Source organism: Ascochyta rabiei, chromosome 3 (assembly GCF_004011695.2).
Source record: "Ascochyta rabiei chromosome 3, complete sequence".
In the NCBI taxonomy this organism is placed as follows: Eukaryota; Fungi; Ascomycota; class Dothideomycetes; order Pleosporales; family Didymellaceae; genus Ascochyta; species Ascochyta rabiei.
In genome coordinates this window covers 861,391-879,983 of record NC_082407.1, presented here as the reverse complement: position 1 = coordinate 879,983, position 18,593 = coordinate 861,391, and the positions used below count along the sequence as shown (strand labels likewise).

The 18,593-nt window shown below is 50.9% G+C and overlaps 6 protein-coding genes across 7 annotated transcripts, besides 1 other annotated feature; 2 read left to right on the top strand and 4 right to left on the bottom strand.

Moving 5' to 3' along the window:
* Positions 1–1,337: 1,337 nt before the first annotated feature.
* Positions 1,338–3,672, top strand: EKO05_0001948 (uncharacterized protein; the record flags this gene model as incomplete). Its single annotated transcript, XM_038942294.2, has 3 exons — positions 1,338–2,616; positions 2,793–3,415; positions 3,472–3,672. The coding sequence occupies 3 exons, from the start codon at positions 1,338–1,340 to the stop codon at positions 3,670–3,672; spliced, it is 2,103 nt and encodes a 700-aa protein (XP_038795414.2).
* Positions 3,673–4,344: 672 nt separating this feature from the next.
* EKO05_0001947 (uncharacterized protein) lies at positions 4,345–8,349 on the top strand (the record flags this gene model as incomplete). 2 transcript variants are annotated; one of them, XM_059635803.1, is made up of 2 exons in its annotated part: positions 4,345–4,998; positions 5,057–8,349. In XM_059635803.1, the coding sequence occupies 2 exons, from the start codon at positions 4,345–4,347 to the stop codon at positions 5,474–5,476; spliced, it is 1,074 nt and encodes a 357-aa protein (XP_059491786.1). The 2 variants fall into 2 exon arrangements, with proteins under 2 accessions (XP_059491786.1, XP_059491785.1); XM_059635802.1 differs by having other exon boundaries at positions 4,345–7,505; positions 7,560–8,349.
* A 948-nt stretch (positions 8,350–9,297) lies between these two features.
* Positions 9,298–11,612, bottom strand: EKO05_0001946 (Fungal specific transcription factor; the record flags this gene model as incomplete). The annotated part of the gene is made up of 2 exons (XM_038942348.2): positions 9,298–11,086; positions 11,293–11,612. The coding sequence occupies 2 exons, from the start codon at positions 11,610–11,612 to the stop codon at positions 9,298–9,300; spliced, it is 2,109 nt and encodes a 702-aa protein (XP_038795412.2).
* A 2,159-nt stretch (positions 11,613–13,771) lies between these two features.
* Positions 13,772–13,961: a dispersed repeat.
* A 717-nt stretch (positions 13,962–14,678) lies between these two features.
* Positions 14,679–15,188, bottom strand: EKO05_0001945 (Cyclin-dependent kinases regulatory subunit (Cell division control protein cks1); the record flags this gene model as incomplete). Its single annotated transcript, XM_038942250.2, has 4 exons — positions 14,679–14,712; positions 14,767–14,825; positions 14,876–15,020; positions 15,073–15,188. 4 exons carry the CDS (start codon positions 15,186–15,188, stop codon positions 14,679–14,681), a joined length of 354 nt encoding a protein of 117 aa, XP_038795411.2.
* Positions 15,189–15,759: 571 nt separating this feature from the next.
* EKO05_0001944 (uncharacterized protein) lies at positions 15,760–16,023 on the bottom strand (the record flags this gene model as incomplete). Its single annotated transcript, XM_059635801.1, has 1 exon — positions 15,760–16,023. The coding sequence occupies one exon, from the start codon at positions 16,021–16,023 to the stop codon at positions 15,760–15,762; it is 264 nt and encodes an 87-aa protein (XP_059491784.1).
* A 1,632-nt stretch (positions 16,024–17,655) lies between these two features.
* Positions 17,656–18,249, bottom strand: EKO05_0001943 (uncharacterized protein; the record flags this gene model as incomplete). Its single annotated transcript, XM_038946823.1, has 1 exon — positions 17,656–18,249. One exon carries the CDS (start codon positions 18,247–18,249, stop codon positions 17,656–17,658), a length of 594 nt encoding a protein of 197 aa, XP_038795410.1.
* Positions 18,250–18,593: the final 344 nt, after the last annotated feature.

The following is an 18,593-nucleotide window of genomic DNA, read 5'->3' as shown; positions in this document are numbered from 1 at the left end:
TATGACTGCTAATGCTGATACAAACTCGCGAGCATGCCGATTATGTGTAGTCCGCCATGCTCCTAAGCATGTCATGTGCTGCAAAGGATTTCTGTCCTCATCTTCTGTTTGATAGTGAACCCATAGTTCGTGTATAGCGCCTTCGCTTGTACAGCTGAAGATGATGCGGGGGGCATCGACACCAGGCGCTTACGTTTGGTCTTTGGGTTTCAAGCTGGGCTTGGGCCTGCCGCTACATTGCAGTGTAGTTAGAACATAGAGCGCTGTGTTGTACGGTTAAAGCCGGGTTTCATCCCTGTCGTAATAGCAAGCGCTCTCCTGCTATTGTAAGTATTAGACGCTATTCTGCTAATAGCAGCTAGTTGTTAGCAACAGTTATAAGCGTGGTTAGGGCTTATAGCAAAGCTTAACATTTGTGGGAAGTCCTTAGCTCTGCGCAAGCAAGCTTTAGTAATTAACTTAATCTAAAGCCACGCGCTATAGACGCAGCGACAGCACACCTACAGTAGGATTATGCAAGAGCGTTTGTAGTGTTAATATTACTATTTGCTAGTGCAATTTACTGGCGGTGGTAACGGAGGGCCTAGGGGCGTTCTTAACAAGACAGAAGTTAACACAAGCTTTGTTTAGATAGTATTAAAAGTCTTAAGCACTGGTTGCTTGCAACTGTGTATCAAGGTTGGTGGTCCTTCAGGGCTGTGACAATCTGGGGGGTCCCTATCGATTTAGCTGCCTGTAGTGGCTGATGGAGGGGCATGTGCGCGGGTAGACGGTGTTTGCAGATGGCTGCAAGGGCAGTAAGCGGACCTTGTGTGAATCGCGATGGATCGCAGCTCGTGTCTGAGTCAGCATTGGGGCTAGCCATTTTCAGCCTAGCTGGGGCCCAGCAGTCTTCGAATCAGTACTTCAAGTGGTTTGATAACGCCTGCTGGCAGCAAGTCGGGGCAGACGTGTTAAACACTGACAATTGCAACCCTATAGTCCGAGCTACGCTATGCGAGTGAGGACGGTACGCATGTTTACCGCACACCGAAGTCCAGCCAGCTTCACCCACATTTCAATCCGAGTTCGGGCCCCTCATTCGCTCGCCCTCAAGGCTAGAGTATACATATGAGAGTGATAGCAACCCAATCAATTCTTCCAGCTCTGTGACCAAGGCCGGTTCCAAAGCGACCAGGCATGTGCTCGAGGCGTGGCAATACGAATCGATCGGATCTCAGTGGGAGACACAGTTAGCTAGATCTGCGCAGGCTGTGGGCGGCCCTTTTGATATTTCCGAAGACGAGTGGCACCCATCCGATGGTCAATCCTGCCAAGTAAGTGGAGATAGAGTTCTCATGGTTCGCTGCCAATTTTCTAATCCGCGATCGCAGAACAGTCCTTTGAATGCCGTGAGAAGTCCCAGCGTGGAGCTTGGGCACGGGGAGCACTCCATTGCATCACTGTTCAGCAAAACATCTTTACTTAATGTTCCACTGACCACGACACCTTCCAGGAGCGTGATCACGGACAATGGCGACCAAGAGGAACTTCAGCACAGACGAACCCAGACACAGTCATCGGAGTCATCCTTTAGCTCGACACAGTCGTTTGCAGATGTGGAACTAAACCCCTCGCCCTACGAGCTGCAGGGGAACATCCTGGATGCTTACCAACGAACGGAATCTGAACAAAGCTTTTTGCCCAAAAGAGAGTTAACTCGACTCATCACACCAGAGGCTGTGTGCATAGAACTTGCGAATGTACCAGGCAGCAATCTCACAACAGATCAGATAGAGAGTTATGCCATCGAAATTTGCGCTGAGACAACGGTCCAGCGAAAAGGGAAACCTAAGATCAAGTCGTTTCGTAAAATCTTCGCTCTTTTAGTCATTGCCGAGGCATCCTCGAGCATCGGGCAATTCATTGAAGACGACGTGAGTGACCTGGACTTGCCTTTGATTCCGATCAAGGCTCTGAGTATCAAGGGATTCCATCGCAAGAGCTCCAAGAACCCTCTGAAATGTTTCAAAGGATGGTCGCCCACAAAACTTCGCCTGTTCCACGATAATCAGTGGCAGATGCTTGCCACTTTCTTCTCATACAGCAGTGGTGGTGACGTCAAACATTACGCCCTTCATGAGCGACATATCCTACCATTCGTTGCACTTGAAGGCAAGGGAGAAGATGACAACGATATAACAGGATGCTATGGTCGGGTGTTCATGGTTCATATTCACAAAGACCACCACAATTTCCCGGATGTGACTAGCAAAGCCTGCGACCGTGGCTTCGCGATCAAACAACAACTCCACCCTACAGATCGGAAATCTTACGAAAAGGAAGCCAACATTCTTAAGAAATTCACTGGCAAAAATCGTCACAAACATATCGTTTCACTGCTCGCGACTTACGAGCATTTGGGGAGATATCATCTGGTCTTTCACCGTGCTGAAAGCAACCTACTCACCTTCTGGAACAAACTCAAACGTCAACCAGCCTTCGAATATGGCAATGTAATGTGGATGGCCGAGCAGTGTGCAGGAATTTCAGAAGGCTTGTGCCGACTACACAAACAATTGACATTCACGATACAGCAAGGAGTAGCTCCTGCTGCACAAAGTTTTTCCCCTCCTGGTATGTTTTTTTCACATCAATTCATTTCGGCAATCATGAAGTCCTTCTCCTTGATGTTGGTTTGTAAACAGGTTTTTTCGAGCTTTCACACCCAAACACTGTGTTCGATATTGTTCTGTGCATTTGCGTCTGTGTATGTCTAGAAGGTTTGCATGGAGACTGATTAGTTCGCGTAGCCTCCCCTATTGAGGATCATCCATCGAAACGTGTTCAATTTGACTCGGTCTCCAACCAAGTGCTTATTCCAATACGAGAGAAGAACGAAACTGAGGAGCAACCTTCAGCCCACAGAGACACATCTCATCGAAGCCGCGATATCACTGTTAACCGTAAACGTTCGCCCTCTGACGCCAATCGAATTGACGATGGTTTACCAAAACTCTTCGGTCGCCATGGTGATATACATCCAGGCAATATGCTATGGTTTGACTCCGGTCATAAAAAAGATGGACTGCTGAGTGGGACCCTCAAGATTGCTGACTTCGGGCAAGCTGAAATGAACTCCATCCTGAGCAGGACGAAACACCGCAGTGTCGCGCACACGGTGACCTACAGGCCTCCTGAATGTGACCAACCAAACGCTACCATTCGGCAAGAGTATGACATGTGGTGCATAGGCTGCGTGTTCCTAGAGTGCGTGGCCTGGATGCTCGGTGGTGCTCGGCTTCTCACCAAATTTGGAAAGGAAAGAATATCACCAGATTACTTCCAGAACGGGATGGAGACGGACACGTTCTTCCAAGTCATTGAACCAGTGACGGATAATCAGGACGTGAAGGTCAAGGACAAAGTGGTACAAGTGAGTTCATCTTGAATTGTAATTGATGTATCTCCCTTACTGACAGTTGATGCAAGTTCATTGACGAGCTACACAAGCACCCCAACTGTACCGAGTTCTTCCACGAACTTTTGAATACTATCAAGTACGATATGCTTGTGGTCGATTCACTTGAGCGTAAGCCCTGCAACGAGATCTCAAGACGACTGAAAGATATGTTTAAAAGATGCCGAGAGGATATTTCATATGCAGCCACGACTAATCCGTGGGAGTCATGAGTACTTTCACATAGTTACTTTTCCTTCGCTAAATAGATCCCAAACTTTCCGAGAGGGAATTGTGCTTCTGTTTGGTTTCTTCTGCTCTGCGAGAAGGGGGCATGGCTTTTGGTCTGTCATTGCGCGACCGGACGGTAGCCTTGTCAGAGCGAATTCAGCTTCGAGAATTGGCCATTTCCTTTACTTAGCTGGAGATCTGAAAGCTTTACACTTGCAATCCCCAGCGAATCATACGGACACTGCTAGGCTAAGCAGCAATGAGCACTCTAGCCGAGCTGAGCAACCTGTGGGGGCGACAACAGGCGGCAGACAAAAGCAACCCTAGGGCGCTTAGCGGCATGATTTATATCCGCCTCAACGACTGGTGGGATCCAATGATATTGTGATTGCGGATCTCATCACAGCCACATGCGATCCTGCAATATGGAGTGCATATCCGCGTTCAGCTTGATATTCAGCGGTTTGGGTCTCTTGTGAACGTGTTCTCGTGTGATTTGTCAACACCCTTTGAACATAAACCCAGTAGCGATGAGGCTCTGCGAAACCCGGACCTTAAGAGGATGCCTGAAGCTTGCATCCGTCCGTCGCTGTATACAAGGTATACAAGTGATCCATTGGTGACCTCTCGACCGATACTTTCCCTGTTTTTAAGCTGCCTTGAACTCCCCCACAATGTCATCCCAGGCAGAAACATCGCAGAAAGAAGATGATCTCAAGACCTCGGGTCAACTAGGAGACGACATCGCGTCGTTATTCTGCACCAGTAACTTCGATGGGTCTGATCGGGACTATCTCCCCGAAGGCTGTCTGGATAACCTCATCACTGCGGAGAATGTCAAGTGCGAGCTGGATAAATTCACAGAAGGCCTGCACTGTTTGAAAACGGAAGATTCGCGTAGGAGAAACCGCGAGACGTACACGGATGACTTTCGCCAGGAGCTCGGAAGATGGATCCAAAACAATGCACCGAGAACCTTTGCTACGATGGTACACTGCGACCTCGGCCCTCTTCATCTGCTTATGTCAATGCAGAAGTGTCGAGACACTAATTTCAATGACCAAAGTCTGCCCATACTTGCTCCGAATTCGATGCCCGAGTCCTGGAACGCGAGCATCTGGCCGAGACATAAGTTGCGAGACTTCTACGACAAACAATGGAAATTCCTTGCACCCGTCTTCTCAAAATACGAGTACCACTACGACTGTCAAAAAAACTGCATTTTCCCATTCACGAAAGAGAATGTACCACCTAGGTACGGAGCTTTCAGTACCGTGTACAAAGTTACGGTTCATGCAAAGCACCAAAAGCACGATTCTATGCAAGCAGTAAGCAACCCCGCGTGCCTCATTGTCATTTTTATGGCGTGATCTGAAATTTTCAAAGGTAGCCATCAAAGAGATTCAGATCATTCGAGGCGACAGAAAGACGCAATATGATTGTGACGTCACATGGGACAACGAAGCGAGAGCACTGAAGAGCATTAACGATATTGGTCACGATCACATCGTCAAGTGTATCGCAGCCATACGAAGAGGAGATAGCCGTTACTTCATGTTTCCGTGGGCAGATGGTGACAGTCTGCGAGACCACTGGGATGGCGTACCGAAACGGGATCCTGACGCGTTTACGATACAAGAAGCTATTACTCAACTTCGCGGACTTGCCGACGCTCTGGATTGTCTTCACGATTGTAAAAACCGAGACGAGATAGCCATGGAGACGAAATGGAAGTTGAAAACAAGTTCCCAGACGCACCTGATGTGCAAGTACAAAATGAGCATGACGAGGTTTCCCGCCCCGTAGAGGTGTCCAACGATGACAACATTCGGCATGGTGATCTCAAGCCCGAGAACATCTTATGCTTCAAAAACCCTAGTCCAGGTCTTGGGATGCTGAAGATTGCGGATATGGGTCTTGCCAAACGTCACATCAACAAAACCCAGTCTCGAAAGCTGACAAGCACAAGGTACGGAACTATACATTACGAGCCTCCTGAAGCAGCACCGGGACACAAAGGATCTCGCAGCCGACTCTATGATATCTGGTCCATGGGCTGCATTACTTTAGAGATGATCATCTGGGTTCTCTATGGTAACGACAAGCTTGAAGAATTCTATAGGCAAGTCAAGGGCGGCACAAAAGAAGTATGTCGATACTACACGATCATAAATACCAGTAAAGAACAACGCGCCATTTTGCACCCAGAGGTACGTCGATGGATAGATCACCTTCGAACCAAAGACCCGGAATGCTCTAAAGACTCTGCGTTCAGCGATCTTCTGAAGACAGTAGAAGAAAGTCTTCTGGTGGTGCCTCTCAAGCCTACTAGAGAGAGCACAATGGAAAATGGGCGAGTATTCGTACCACCTGAAGGTGATGAGATGATGACCAGATATCGTTGCACTGCCGCTGAGTTCCGGGATTCGCTTGACAAGATTATTGCCAGGTTCAAAATCGAGCCCAACTATTTATTCACCGGGAACCCACGAAAAAGCGTACACACCCCTGTCGCCACATCTGGCAACTCATTGACCCCATACGCAGCCCATGAGATGGCTCCAGTAAACAACAATTTCCTAGGACATCCTGAGATTGGAGTGCTCAGCAATCGCACGTATAAATCAGCAGATTACACATTACCACCACTCAAGAACTGGGAATTCAACGTCGACAACGACTTCGCCAATAAACTATCCGTACGTATCCAGTCAATGGCATCAGAACATGGACGTGGAACCTTCTGCAACCGTTGTCGAGGACTCAACTTCTGGGCAGGAGGTTTCAGTATGGGTGATACCATGGTTGCCCTACAGAAACGCTCTAAGCATTGCGACTTTTGCAGACTTTTGGCTCAGACTTGCGGAAAAAACCCCAATGTAGTAAGTGGACGAATGCAGATTGAAAGAAAACAGTCGAATCTCGTACTTCTGGGCGATTCATTCCCTGTGCTCTCGGTATATCGGAGTCTAGGTGAGTAGCAAGCGCATCCAAGCAGTTAGCGTAGATCTTCGTTATTGACTTCATACACAATAGATGCCAGACCACCGATCCCTATTCAGCTGGGACTACCACGGCTACCACCTCCTGGTAGCGACATGTTCTTCGCCATTTTGAACCTCTGGTTGAAAGATTGTAATGAGCACGTCAATCACAAGGAGTGCCAAGTGACTACAAAGATCAATCTCCCCACTCGGCTCATAGATGTAGGGTCTCAGAGTAAACCCTCGCTCCGACTTGTCGAGACTGCTGTCGACAAAGTTTCGAGTGACGTCTACATCGCACTATCACATCCTTGGGGCGATGTCAGCAAATATAAGCCTTTCTGCACGCTTCGCGAAGATCCTAGTAAGGCGGGGCACGATATCAGGCGGTTCAAACAGGCTATACCAAAGGACCAACTCCCGGCAACATTCGAAGACGCAGTCATCTGTACTCGTAGGCTGGGTGTGCAATACCTTTGGATCGACTCACTTTGTATCCTCCAGGGTGACGATGGCGATTTCAACGAAGAGTCGAAGAAGATGGAAGATGTATACAGTGGAGCGTATTGTGTCCTTGCCGCAAGTCGAGCCAACAGTCAAAAAGATGGGTTTCTAGGCCCTCGACCTCAGCGCGAGTACGTCACATTTCAAAGGGACGCCGAGAAGCCTTTCTATGTCTGCAAGACTATTGATCATTTCAGCAAGGACGTGATCGAAGGTTCTCTGAACAAACGTGGCTGGGTTTTGCAGGAGCGCGCCCTTGCAAGACGGACCATATACTTTACAGAGAACCAAACGTACTTTGAGTGTGGTCAAGGTGTGCGTTGTGAAACCCTCACCAGTATGCACAAGTAAGTTGTTTCCAAAAAAAAAAACCATCTGCTCCCTACTGACTCACTGGGAAGCAACATGGCAGACTTCCTGGGTGATCCCAGATTCCCTGACAAAGCCATGCGTACCCCATCTAAGGCATTGAAAATAGCATACTTCCAGGAGCTGTACAAGCAGTACTCACGCCTTGGGTTCTCAAGACCTGAAGATCGCCCCTTTGGAATAGCAGGTCTCGAAAAGCGGCTCTTGAACGCTTATAGTACCGTGGGAGGCTACGGGGTCTTCGACGATGGCAACGACCCCAATGGTGGGCTATTTCATCGTAGCCTGTTATGGCGACGAGGCGAAGCAGATGGTGATACCCCCGAGATGGTACCCATTGAATTTGACGAGAGGAGAAACATCCACGTACCATCATGGTCCTGGATGGCATACATAGGCGGCATCCAGTATGCGGACCCTCCTTTCCAAACGGCCACTTGGGAAACTCAAGACATCATACCTCCTTGGACTCAGGGAAATATTCGACATACAAGCTCAATACCGGATAGTGGCATTGTTACCATCACAGCCACCGTGAGGAAGTATGTGATAGCTGAGGGTGAGCGAAATGAAGCCAAACTTGTATTCGACAGAGTAAGAGCATCTGGTTCTGATGGCCACCTTTCGTACTGCGTCATTGTCGCCAGATCCAACGAGAGAAGATCAGGCAATAGACTGAGACGATTTTATGTACTGCTCGTGGAACCGACGCGGAAGAGGAATGCTGACGGCGAGCAAACGTATCGACGAATCGGGGCGGGTTTCATGCCGGGGAGGTACATCGATCTCGATACGGGTGGTACCCCGGCAAGAATCGTTTGAGTACTTGTTCTTGCCCCGTTCTTGAAAGGCTCTGTATCGCACTTAGCTCCTTCTCTACTTATCTTGAGAAGCACACGGTGTCTCTGCTTCAATACCCTAGGCAGTATCTGGCGGACTCTAGAGTGCAATGTCGTGCATGGGTGAGGGAGCGCAAACGTGTTATTAAATAAGAAGCAAAGAAGACCAGAAGGATGCTGTTACAAGAAAATTAGAGCGAGCATCCAGCAGTAGATATAAAAATTCAAGAGAGACAGTCACATACCGTCAGCAAGGTATCTGAACAAGCTCAGACCTTCATGCAGTGTAGACACGCAGAGAACATGGCCTGTTGTAAGTATTGTTTTGGTGCTTCACGCAAGGTCTAGATTTTTGAAGATTGAAAGAGACCGTACCATTTCGGAAGAGCTGTTGTACTTTCTTCTGAGACAGAAATTAGAGCCAACGGGCATACGAGCGGTGTCGCAGTTCAAAGAGTAGCAGAGCATGTGCGCATCGCTGTGTAGCATTGCGGTTTCCGATTTGTAGGGATTTGGATGCGTGAGATACAGTAGAAGGAGTGGTGCATGGTTTTGTACACCAAGGGAACGACCGTCTGTAGGCTTCACATGCCCGACATGCACGAATAGATGAGTTCGCGAAGTTGTAGAAATAACGTGCCATCTGCACGCCTTGTATCTATTCCCTACACTGGTCTAGGATATCATCGCTACAAATTGCATTGTATCATAAAGCGCCATTAAAGTGCGCGCAGAGCGTATCAAAATCGTGGTTAAGTCGTGGTCGTGGCGCCATATCGCGCGATCATTACGCGACCCTATGCCCGCTTTCCCATATATAACGCCGTAGAAGAGTCTTGCAAACCAATGTTGAGCCGTGCTTGAGCACTGTATGAATTCCCTTCGCTGAAACGCTCGATAATACGCCATGCAGCACCGATAAGGGCAATATTTACTGGGACCGTGGCGATTGCACCCCACTGCCCGGTCGACTCCCATACGGTGACTCATCATCAAAACCCTGGAAGCTATCGCCATCGTCGCCCATATTAATGTCCTCGCCTTCATCGTACTGCAGCTGCCTCATGACCGGGTACATCATCGGTGGTGCTGGAGGGGGGACACCAGCCTTGCTGATCTGCTCTGCCAGGCTCGGCTTCTCGGCCAAATTGTTGAGCATAGCACGGCTTGCATCGAGCATTGAGACTGCGTAATCGAGGAAGTCGGCGCGCTTGGAAGAGACAGAAAGTGTCCAGCGATACTCGCGCAGCCTGAGCTTGTAGAACTCGGCTTCTTCGCGCGCTGGTGCGGTGGCCCAGAGGAGCGATCCGAAGGTACCGATAAGGGTGAAGTTCACCTTGGAAGCAAAGAACCAGAAAGCTTGGAGGTGTTCGGGCTTCAAGCGGTTGACGAAGTCCATAGCGGAGATAAGACGGGTCTTCGCTGCGTTGCGGCACATGAAAAGCCCATAGTTGTCCGGCTCTTTAGTATCGAGGGATTGCACGATGCGGCGGTGAAGACTAATCTCTGTTGCAAAGTATGCCAGATGCAGGTACCCGGTGGAAATGAGCTTGCTTTTGCTTGGTGTATGCATCTTAACCTCTGCAGGCAGCCTCTCATGCCACTGGCGCAGCTTGATCTGGACTGGCTTCGCTCTTGCCAAGATCAATTCTGTCGATTTCCGTCCGGCATTGGCGAAGTCTTGGATCGCTGTCTGTGTGTAGAAGGTGTCCATCACCTCGGCCATAATTTGAGTAAGACTGATCATCTGAGCGAACAGTATCCGACTCCGATGGTTTTCTTCTTTCTCCTCTTCAATCTCTTCCTGCAGCGTCTCGTACCCGTCTCCTTCCTCGTTAAAGTCGTCTTCTGTGATCGGCTTGACTGCCCAGTTTGCGTTGAAGATATGCGATGGCCGTCCGTGAATTAGCGAGCTCCACTTGTCCTGCATGTAGAGCGCCCACGCGATACGCTTCCTCAGCCCACGTTCCCAATGCGGGACGGACCACGATGTGCAATCAAGGTGGAGACCCAGCTCTTGCCCAATTGCTACCAATTGCGTTGTTAGACTCCACGAATCGGCCTCAGGACGTTGCAGTAACAACAGTCCTGCTTGCACTGTGGATAACTTAGGCCTATCCATAGCTAATGTCAGCGATCTCATCGCAATAGCCTCCAATCGAGCAGCATCGGGTTTCGAGTAGTTCGCAAGCTTTGGATCGAATGACCACCAGTTGAGAGCGAGAATGTACATCCCGGCAAGCAGTGCCGGTGAGAAACTCCTGTCGCCGGTTCGATATCGTTCAATGAAGAGGTGCTTTTGGATGATGGGGTAGCTCGGGTGAACTACCTGGAAATAAATGTCAAGAAGGGCGGGGCCATGTGGATGAACAAGCTGCTCGACATGGCTTAGGTAATTGGCCTCTTCAGCATGATCTTGTGTGTTTTCGTCAGGGAGCATAATGAAACATTCATGATCGTTAACTCGTCGTAAAATTCCAAGATCGAAGGTGGACTCGTTGCGGAGATCAAAATGTGATAACCCAATGAGTGTAGGATCGAAAGGAGAACTCAGCCCAATGTACCTGCTGTGCTGGCGGCGCTGCAGGCCCAAGGTCTCACCCAGTTGAGGCAGATGGATGTTTGCCGCCAACAATGGCTGAGGCGGTGGGGGACTTGGCGCTGTCGCAGTGATGGTGGGCGTTGCGAGCGCTAGTGGGGGTGGCTCTGCGTCAACGGACCTGCCGACACTGTTAGCTGCAGATTCTCGTGCGACAATGTGTGCGACGTGCTCCAGAGATCATCAGGGGCGTTAGAGCTCATTTTTCATACTCTGTAGGGCAGGATCGGCAAGACGTACGCTTTCGCGTGTGCACGTGACATCCTTACAGTGGTGCAATTGATACCGGAGACGAGTCAAGTGTAGTAGTGGAAAGTTTAAACACACCTCTTCTTCGATACGTTGGGCGAGTCCTTCTTGTCACCGTCAACGACCTTTCTCTTCCTGGGCAACGGGCTCTGTACGAATGTGCACTCCTGCTTGTGGAACTCGCATAGAACACACAGCGCAGCGCCCTCGTGTATCACACACCGACTTTTCCTTCTTCTACACGCGTCGCAAGGGCGTTCCCTCCGTGAGCGTATGTTAGAGACGGGACTGTTGGTTGAGGTAGGTTTACCGACAACAAAGTTATCCTTGCTTGGTGAGAGCTTCTGTTGCTTGCGTGGACGAGCGGCGGCGATAGGCACCGGTGTTGGCCGTGGCATAGCAGGCTGTATAGCGAGTACAGTCGTCATATCGCTATCGGATGGCACAAGTAGTGCACTGGAGATAAGGGCGGGTGTCGTAAGAGGGTCGGCGTAGGCCCAGGTACAGCAAGCAGACAAGGTATATGCTGCTGATAGACTATGGGCCGTTGGCTGGGCGTCGGAAATAGATGCCGGAAAGGAGGTCAGGGAGGGAAAGTGCCACAGTGCACTGGTCACACAGCAATTGTGTAGATAGGGTCCAGATCGGATAGTCACTGGGGCTTATCGCGTGGGAGTGGTGTAGATGGCCCACAGGCTATATCCTGCCAGTAGGCGGGAAAGCAAAGAGAATTGGGTAATCTGATTCCTGTGGATTCCCAGGAGAAAACGTGATCAGGGGCCTAGGTTGCCCGTAATGGCTGCGAGAAGTATGAGATGTTTGGCGGTGCGTGCCGTCATTGAATGTTTGCAAATGAATTCTGAAGCAATGGGACGGATACAAGCGGTGATGGCGGGCAAAGCCTGGGGGTGCGTGCGGGTGCTGGAGATCTAGGGCCCTATGCGGGGGGAGAGCAGACACATAATTCGGTGGGAGTCGCGGGAAGGTCAATGTTGAGAGCGTTGTCCATGTCTTTTGAGGTTTACGCTTCACACATCTGCGAACATGTGCCTGGATGGTGTGTGCTTCTGCCTGTTACGTGATAGCAAACCGAATGCGGCTAGGTGGCAGACGAGCAACCGTCTGCAGAGCGGCAGCCATCCGAGCACCAAGCAGATAAGCAAGTACGAGGCCAATGGGAGCATGTGTGTCCCGCTGATGCTTTGTTGCGCGTAAAATTATTACGCCAACTTTTGGAGGCTATCTCTGGACCATCCCCGGCTTCTAACCTCCTAACGTAGTTCCCAGCAACACCAGCCAAGCAGTGAGTTGCTGTTAGGTACTCGGTATTGGCATCTGCACGTCACCCACGGTGCAAGCGACAACGTTGCCCTTCTCGAGTACCTTGACGCATCGTAATCTACCGCCTATCACTCTGCGCGGACTGTTTGGGAAAGAACTCGCCAGACCACACCTTGCCTTTTGCCTCTTAACGTCGGTATTGTTGCTGGAACGAGTCTGTCTCTGTAGATAATGCACATGCACAGTGATGCGGAAATGTCCGCGTCTGCGGTTCTCAAATCTGCAGCCTTGCGATCAAATCCACCGCACGTGTCTCCGGACCCTTCACGATGCAATCCCCACCCCAGCCCTCACCGCTCACGCTTCAGGAAAAGCTTCCACCGCTCCGAGACCGGCCGTTGAGAGTCCGCCAATCTCCGTCATGTACTTTCCAAAGGCTCACCCTGTGTCATAGTCATACACTCGTCTGCCACCGTGCAACGCCACGTTACGGAATCAAGCCTCCCGCGACAGGTTAGGCAACGTCCAACCTTCTAAGAGATCAGAGGCTGACAGAATCGATACCTGTACGTAAACTACCAGGCTAGTCTTTGAGAGTCAGCAGCTCCAAACTTGCTGCTAGAGGCCGCATGCAGCAATCGCACCTATGGACGAAATTCAACGCCCCCAGCCTACCATTTCTGATGCGCTCTTCTTGAGCGGTATGTGTAATCTGTGCTATCTTGACTCGGTATATGTACATGGCAGAGGCACAGGCGGCTGCAATTAATCTCGAGACTGCGCTCGTCGCTCTGCCTTCTGAAACAGGTTTGAGATCTGCCCCGTGAAGCGTTTTGGAACGAGAGATCTTTGCCGAGATCTGCATGTGACTGGCAGCGGTGCCTTAGCCCCAGCACTGGGGCGACCCCGGGCCGACTCTGTCCGGGGTACGTGCCGATGTACTGGTCCTGGGATGATCTCGAAGGATGTTCGATTCGAATTTGGAGTCAAGTATTGCCGCGCCGCTATATTGGCATAACAAATCGTCACTATATAGATCGAAGAACTTTATTTCCCAGAGTCATGTCGAAGATCATACAGAAATGTGTTACGGCGCCAAAGCACTTTCGCGTGTTTGGTAGGTAGGACTGTAATATTCACAGTACTATAGTGTGGTCTACGCCTCCAGGTTACCCATGGCAGGCTCACCCCCTTCAAGGTCTCTCTGTCCCTTGGACAATGTTAGATAATCAACAGAGTGGGGTGTGGACACACTATGGTTTCCGGCGAAAGTACTGAGGAAAAGCAAAGGCTTGGCAAGTCCGACTTCCGAGGTTTTCTTGGCTTTACACCAATTAGCAGACATCTTCTCTCTTTGTCATCTGCAACAGCATCCGTGCGCGCTCTTTATAAACATCAATAGGCGTTTCTGCACAAGACCCACCGCGCTGGCCCATGAGACTCTACTTTCGCCGGAGAACGTTGTATCTGCTGCTGTGTTAGGTGGCTCTGGAAGGAGCGGTCAAGATAGATGGACCGATTGCGTAGATCGATCAAGAGACGAGCGATGAACTGCACTGGGGTCCCAGATGCACGCGGGTCTAGATTCCAATCAAAGCAAGACGTCAGATGTCGACAGTGATCTTCGCGTTCTCCTATATCATGTGACCGATGGGGTAGACAATCGTTGGCACTTCCAGGAACACCGTAAGCTTCGGTACGAAGCAGCGTCCTAGGTTATGGTCCTGGCTAAAGAAATATTCCCAGACATTTGCCCCTCACGGTTCTGAAGCGCTCTGATGGATTTGGTACTATGATTTTCCCTAAGAATCGGCGGTAGCTAACATGCATGTCTTTGCTGATAGGTGGAGCAATGAGCCTAAGATACACTCTTTCGTGGCCAGATGCCTCATCGAGCTTGTGCAACAGCTGTATGTACAATGCTGGGTCTCTCCTCTAGGGCCCAAAGGTACTGTTGCCGCAGGTGTTCAAGTGGCCTGTATGCCGCTAACTCCAGCACGTCGTTCGTTCCGCGATTATCATGTCGTCGTTATATCTAACGTGTCGCGCTCAAAATAGACAAAGAAGCTGGACTGTGTCGCGGCAATGTGCCATGCGCCATCTTAGGTCGGTGGACGCAACGGTCGCAACGCCTGAATCGGCACGGCGAGCTCTCCCTTCGAATGGACGAGGTATTCATTGATTTAGTGCGTAGGAGGCTGGTAGTTGATTGGTCGCCTAGCGCTGGACGTTAGCAGACAATCTGTTGTTTTTCGTGCAAGGGAGACATACTTGAAGAGAAGGATGTGTGGCTCAGGCTCGTGTACCTCGTAGTGTTCCCACCCTAGACTCTGCGCACAAGTTAGCACAAGATGCAGGTCTGAAGCTAGGCTCCTCGTACCTGAGTGATGCCCAATGCTCTCCATTCCTCTTCCCACAGGAGCTTCAGTGTGCCTCTAGCACCATCGAAGTAGTCCTTGGGAATAATTTTCAGCATCTGCTTGGGCAGTTGCACATGACGGTATTCATATTCGTCATCCGAGTATCTGTTAGCCATGTTAGCGGGCGCGCTCGCAGGGTCCCGAGTAAACAACGCACCTTGCCGAGTAGTGGATCGCGTCCACAAACTCGTCCAGCTTTTCCTTCTCGTGCTCTGACAACGGACGAGGCTTCTTGTTGCGGCGCGTGAAATCGATGTCCATATCGGCGGGCATTGCGAGGGTCTGATTGCGACGAGGGAGAAGCTCGTGTGCTCGGGCGGTAGATTTGGCGGGTGTGATTGTGGTGGGGTAGGCGGCGGGGATCCTATTGGCAAAGAGGCGCGAAAGTGGCGCGACAGGTAATGCGGTGTTTGTGTGACGATGGCGGTACTCTGAGCTGGTAGAAAGAGGGAAAGGGTTCGAGCGCGCGAGAACAACAAACAGTTGTTTACAGTGGTCATAAAATTGGACGGATCTCGCGCGCACCGACCACCGACCGACCCGCGCTAACGTTAGCTTACCGGCTCCACCGTGCCTGCCACGTTCCTATCACAACCACAACTCACTCACCGACCATGTGTCTCAAACGGGCCAAGGTGGCTCTCTGACTCTTGACTGCCACGCGGTCGTCTCTCCTTCATGGATATAATTTCCTCAACTGTCATAAACACGGCGTAATCACCAAACTTTATTCCTATCACCAGCGATGAGACTGCGAGTATTGTCTTGCCTGTTTCATTGCTTGCTCGGCCGCTTCAGCTTTTCGTTCGTTGGCGCTCGAGGAAAGCTAGTTCACCTGAAAAACTCATCCGGTGGATACAGTGTCCTTCGGTATTGAGAAGGAAGTAGGCGTTGTTCCTGCCGCCAGAACTAAGTCCAACGGAGTACGAGCATTCCAGGCCTCGCCTTCACCATCGCCTCCTTCTGAGCACAACAATATGCCCGGAGCACTGTCTCTATCTATAGGCCCGTCCGATATAGCTGCCCAGTTTGCGAGGTTCGCATACGGTGCAGCTTGAACCTCGTGACTAAGGGAACCATCAGTTTTAAGGTATGGCAAATGGCGCATCAAGTCAACGACCTCGTCAGTCTCGTTCAGAGGTCGTATAGTGTCTGGGGTGATGTTCGGCCAGCCCCCTGGCGGTGGCTCTATGACGAGGGATTCGTCTATGAATACTTGGCTAGAAAGTGGTAGAAATTACGTACAACGACAACAGTATCGTCGCGATCGAGAATAAGGTTCGTGATTGCGATGAGACATTGGACGGATGAACGAAAGAGAAGCTCTGGAGTAGGATGCTTTGTGAAGGGAAAAGTGCGCACATATGCAGGCAAACTTCTTCCAGGCACCACGCCGCAGCGTACGGTTGCTGTCTGCCATGAACGTACAGATAGGTATCGCTGCCTTGCAAATACTCTCTTTCTCAATCCCACACGTTTTTTGTGTAATTGAAACCGCCAATCCAACGCCCTTCTACCCTCCATCTCAATCTGCACACTTGGTACAGTACATCGCAGCCACTTCCACTCCCTCCGCTCAGCTGCATCATCCATCGTCATCGCACCCGTCTAATGCCATCAATACCATTATCTCTCGACCCGCCACCCACCACATCCCACGCTCCTACATTGCCATCACTGCTCAACCTTTTCACAGTCTTCGTACCCAACACACCTCTCCCGTTTCCATCTGCAACCCTGCCATGTTCCGCCCTCGTATAATCATTACTCGCACCCCTCTTCAACCAAATCTCCGCTTTATCCCCACTATCGCTCCTCTCTGGTCTGAACAGGGTCTGTAACTGCACCCCCTCAACCGCGCCATCAACCACTCGATGACTTGCACCATGCGGCAACCCAGACGGCTGGTAAGTGCAGTGCAAACGGGCACTGTTCTCGGCGTCCTCGGCTGCGAGGGCGGCGTCGCGATTGAGCTGGGCACGGCGTTGGCTGCGGCGGGAGCGTCGCTCGCGCGTGTAGCGAATCAAGACCCCGATGATGAGGAGAACGAGGATGATTGCGGTGAGCACGACTAGGGCGAGTATCAGCGGAGTAGATGCCATGGTTGCGGGAGGGGGCGCAGTGGCAGTGTTTCCAGGCCCGAGGATACGAGCTGCGTAGAGAGGTTCTCGAAAGGCGTACGAGGCAGCCTGTTTGCTCACCCAGGACTTCAGTGTCTTGGGTGACGTGCTTGTGCGGCAAGCAAGTGACTGGCTCGTGCACTAGACGAGGTGTGACTTTTGCGTGGAACATTGGCTACGGGTTTGTATCCGCTCAGTGATACGGACCGTGTACAAGCCCGTTTGCACTACGCTGGTAGTTGAGGAGAGCAGTTACCCCAACTGAGAATTGATCCCGCAAACGAGACCGACTAAAGAAGAAATATACATTAGGATGTCTCAAGAGAAGAAACTATTTGCGCCTCATCCAGCCCTTTTCCGGCAGGGGCCCCGTTACTTGTAATCACACCCATTGAAAAGCCAGAATTACATCATCCTTCGCGTCCCTCAGACGAACAGACTGTACCCAAGACGCTCAGCCTGTGGCGATCATGCCGTATAAGTCATCAGCTTCGAAACAGAGCGTGAATATACCACGCACAGCGCAGCTACTATCAATCATCGACCCTTCTCACCTGTCTAAACAGGTTGTGCAACTGTGCATCTCTCACACCATACACCACGAGTCCTCCTACGGCGCACTAAGCAAGAGCGAAGAAACAAGCCGTAACACCCAGCGCTAGGACAAAAGACCAACTCTCCAGTCTCACAGTATTCTTAGCGCCAGTGGAGAACGTAGACTTCGACGGGCTAGGCGCACCAGTAGGCAATGTGCCGTTCGCTGCAACATTGTTTGATGAGCCAGTGGAAAGACTGGTCGCGTTGCCCGTTGCCGTGGACACAAGCTCCAGAGACCTGGTCCGAGTAGTCTGGGAAGCAGCGAGTGTCTCCTGAGCCAAAGATGAGGATGCATTCGCCGCAATGCTCGAGGTCCCACTCACAGCTGCTACCTGAGCCACAGGATACATCTGCACAAGCAAGACCATGACGTCTGCGGGGAGGTCTTTGTACCACTGCGGAGTTGCGCCGCCTGTTGGCAGGACAACGTCGGTGCCGGTAGCTGTGGGCATCACAGTCTTCAGGACGGAGAGAACGGAGAGCTTGGTCGGGTCCATGGTTGCTGGATCCATGGCGCGCGCATTGAGGTCTACAACGGCGTGGACGTTGGGGTACGTGGTGGAGGCTACAGCACTGGCAGTGATGGCGCTGACCGTCAGGATAGTTGTGGGCCTCATGTTTGCGATAGTAGATGTTGTGCTGGATGTGGCGCCCTGATACCGTGGTATGTTTAGAGCTTCACGTGGAAAAACGTGCGGTTGTTGCTGTTCTTGTTGACAAACAAGGCAAGCGCGACTTGTGTAGGCAGGTACCCGCAAGCAGTAGAAACGATGAAGGTGAAGATGAAGTGGAGACGTCCGTTTGCCGGGGAAACCAAACAGGGTTTGTAGATGCAGCCGAATATGCGATTTCCAAAGAGAGCCGGACAATGGTCTGTGTTGGAGTGAATGCAGCAGCAAAACGATAATAAAGAAGTAGATGGACGTCCAGCGCCGATTCTTGCGTGCCTGGGTAGATTATA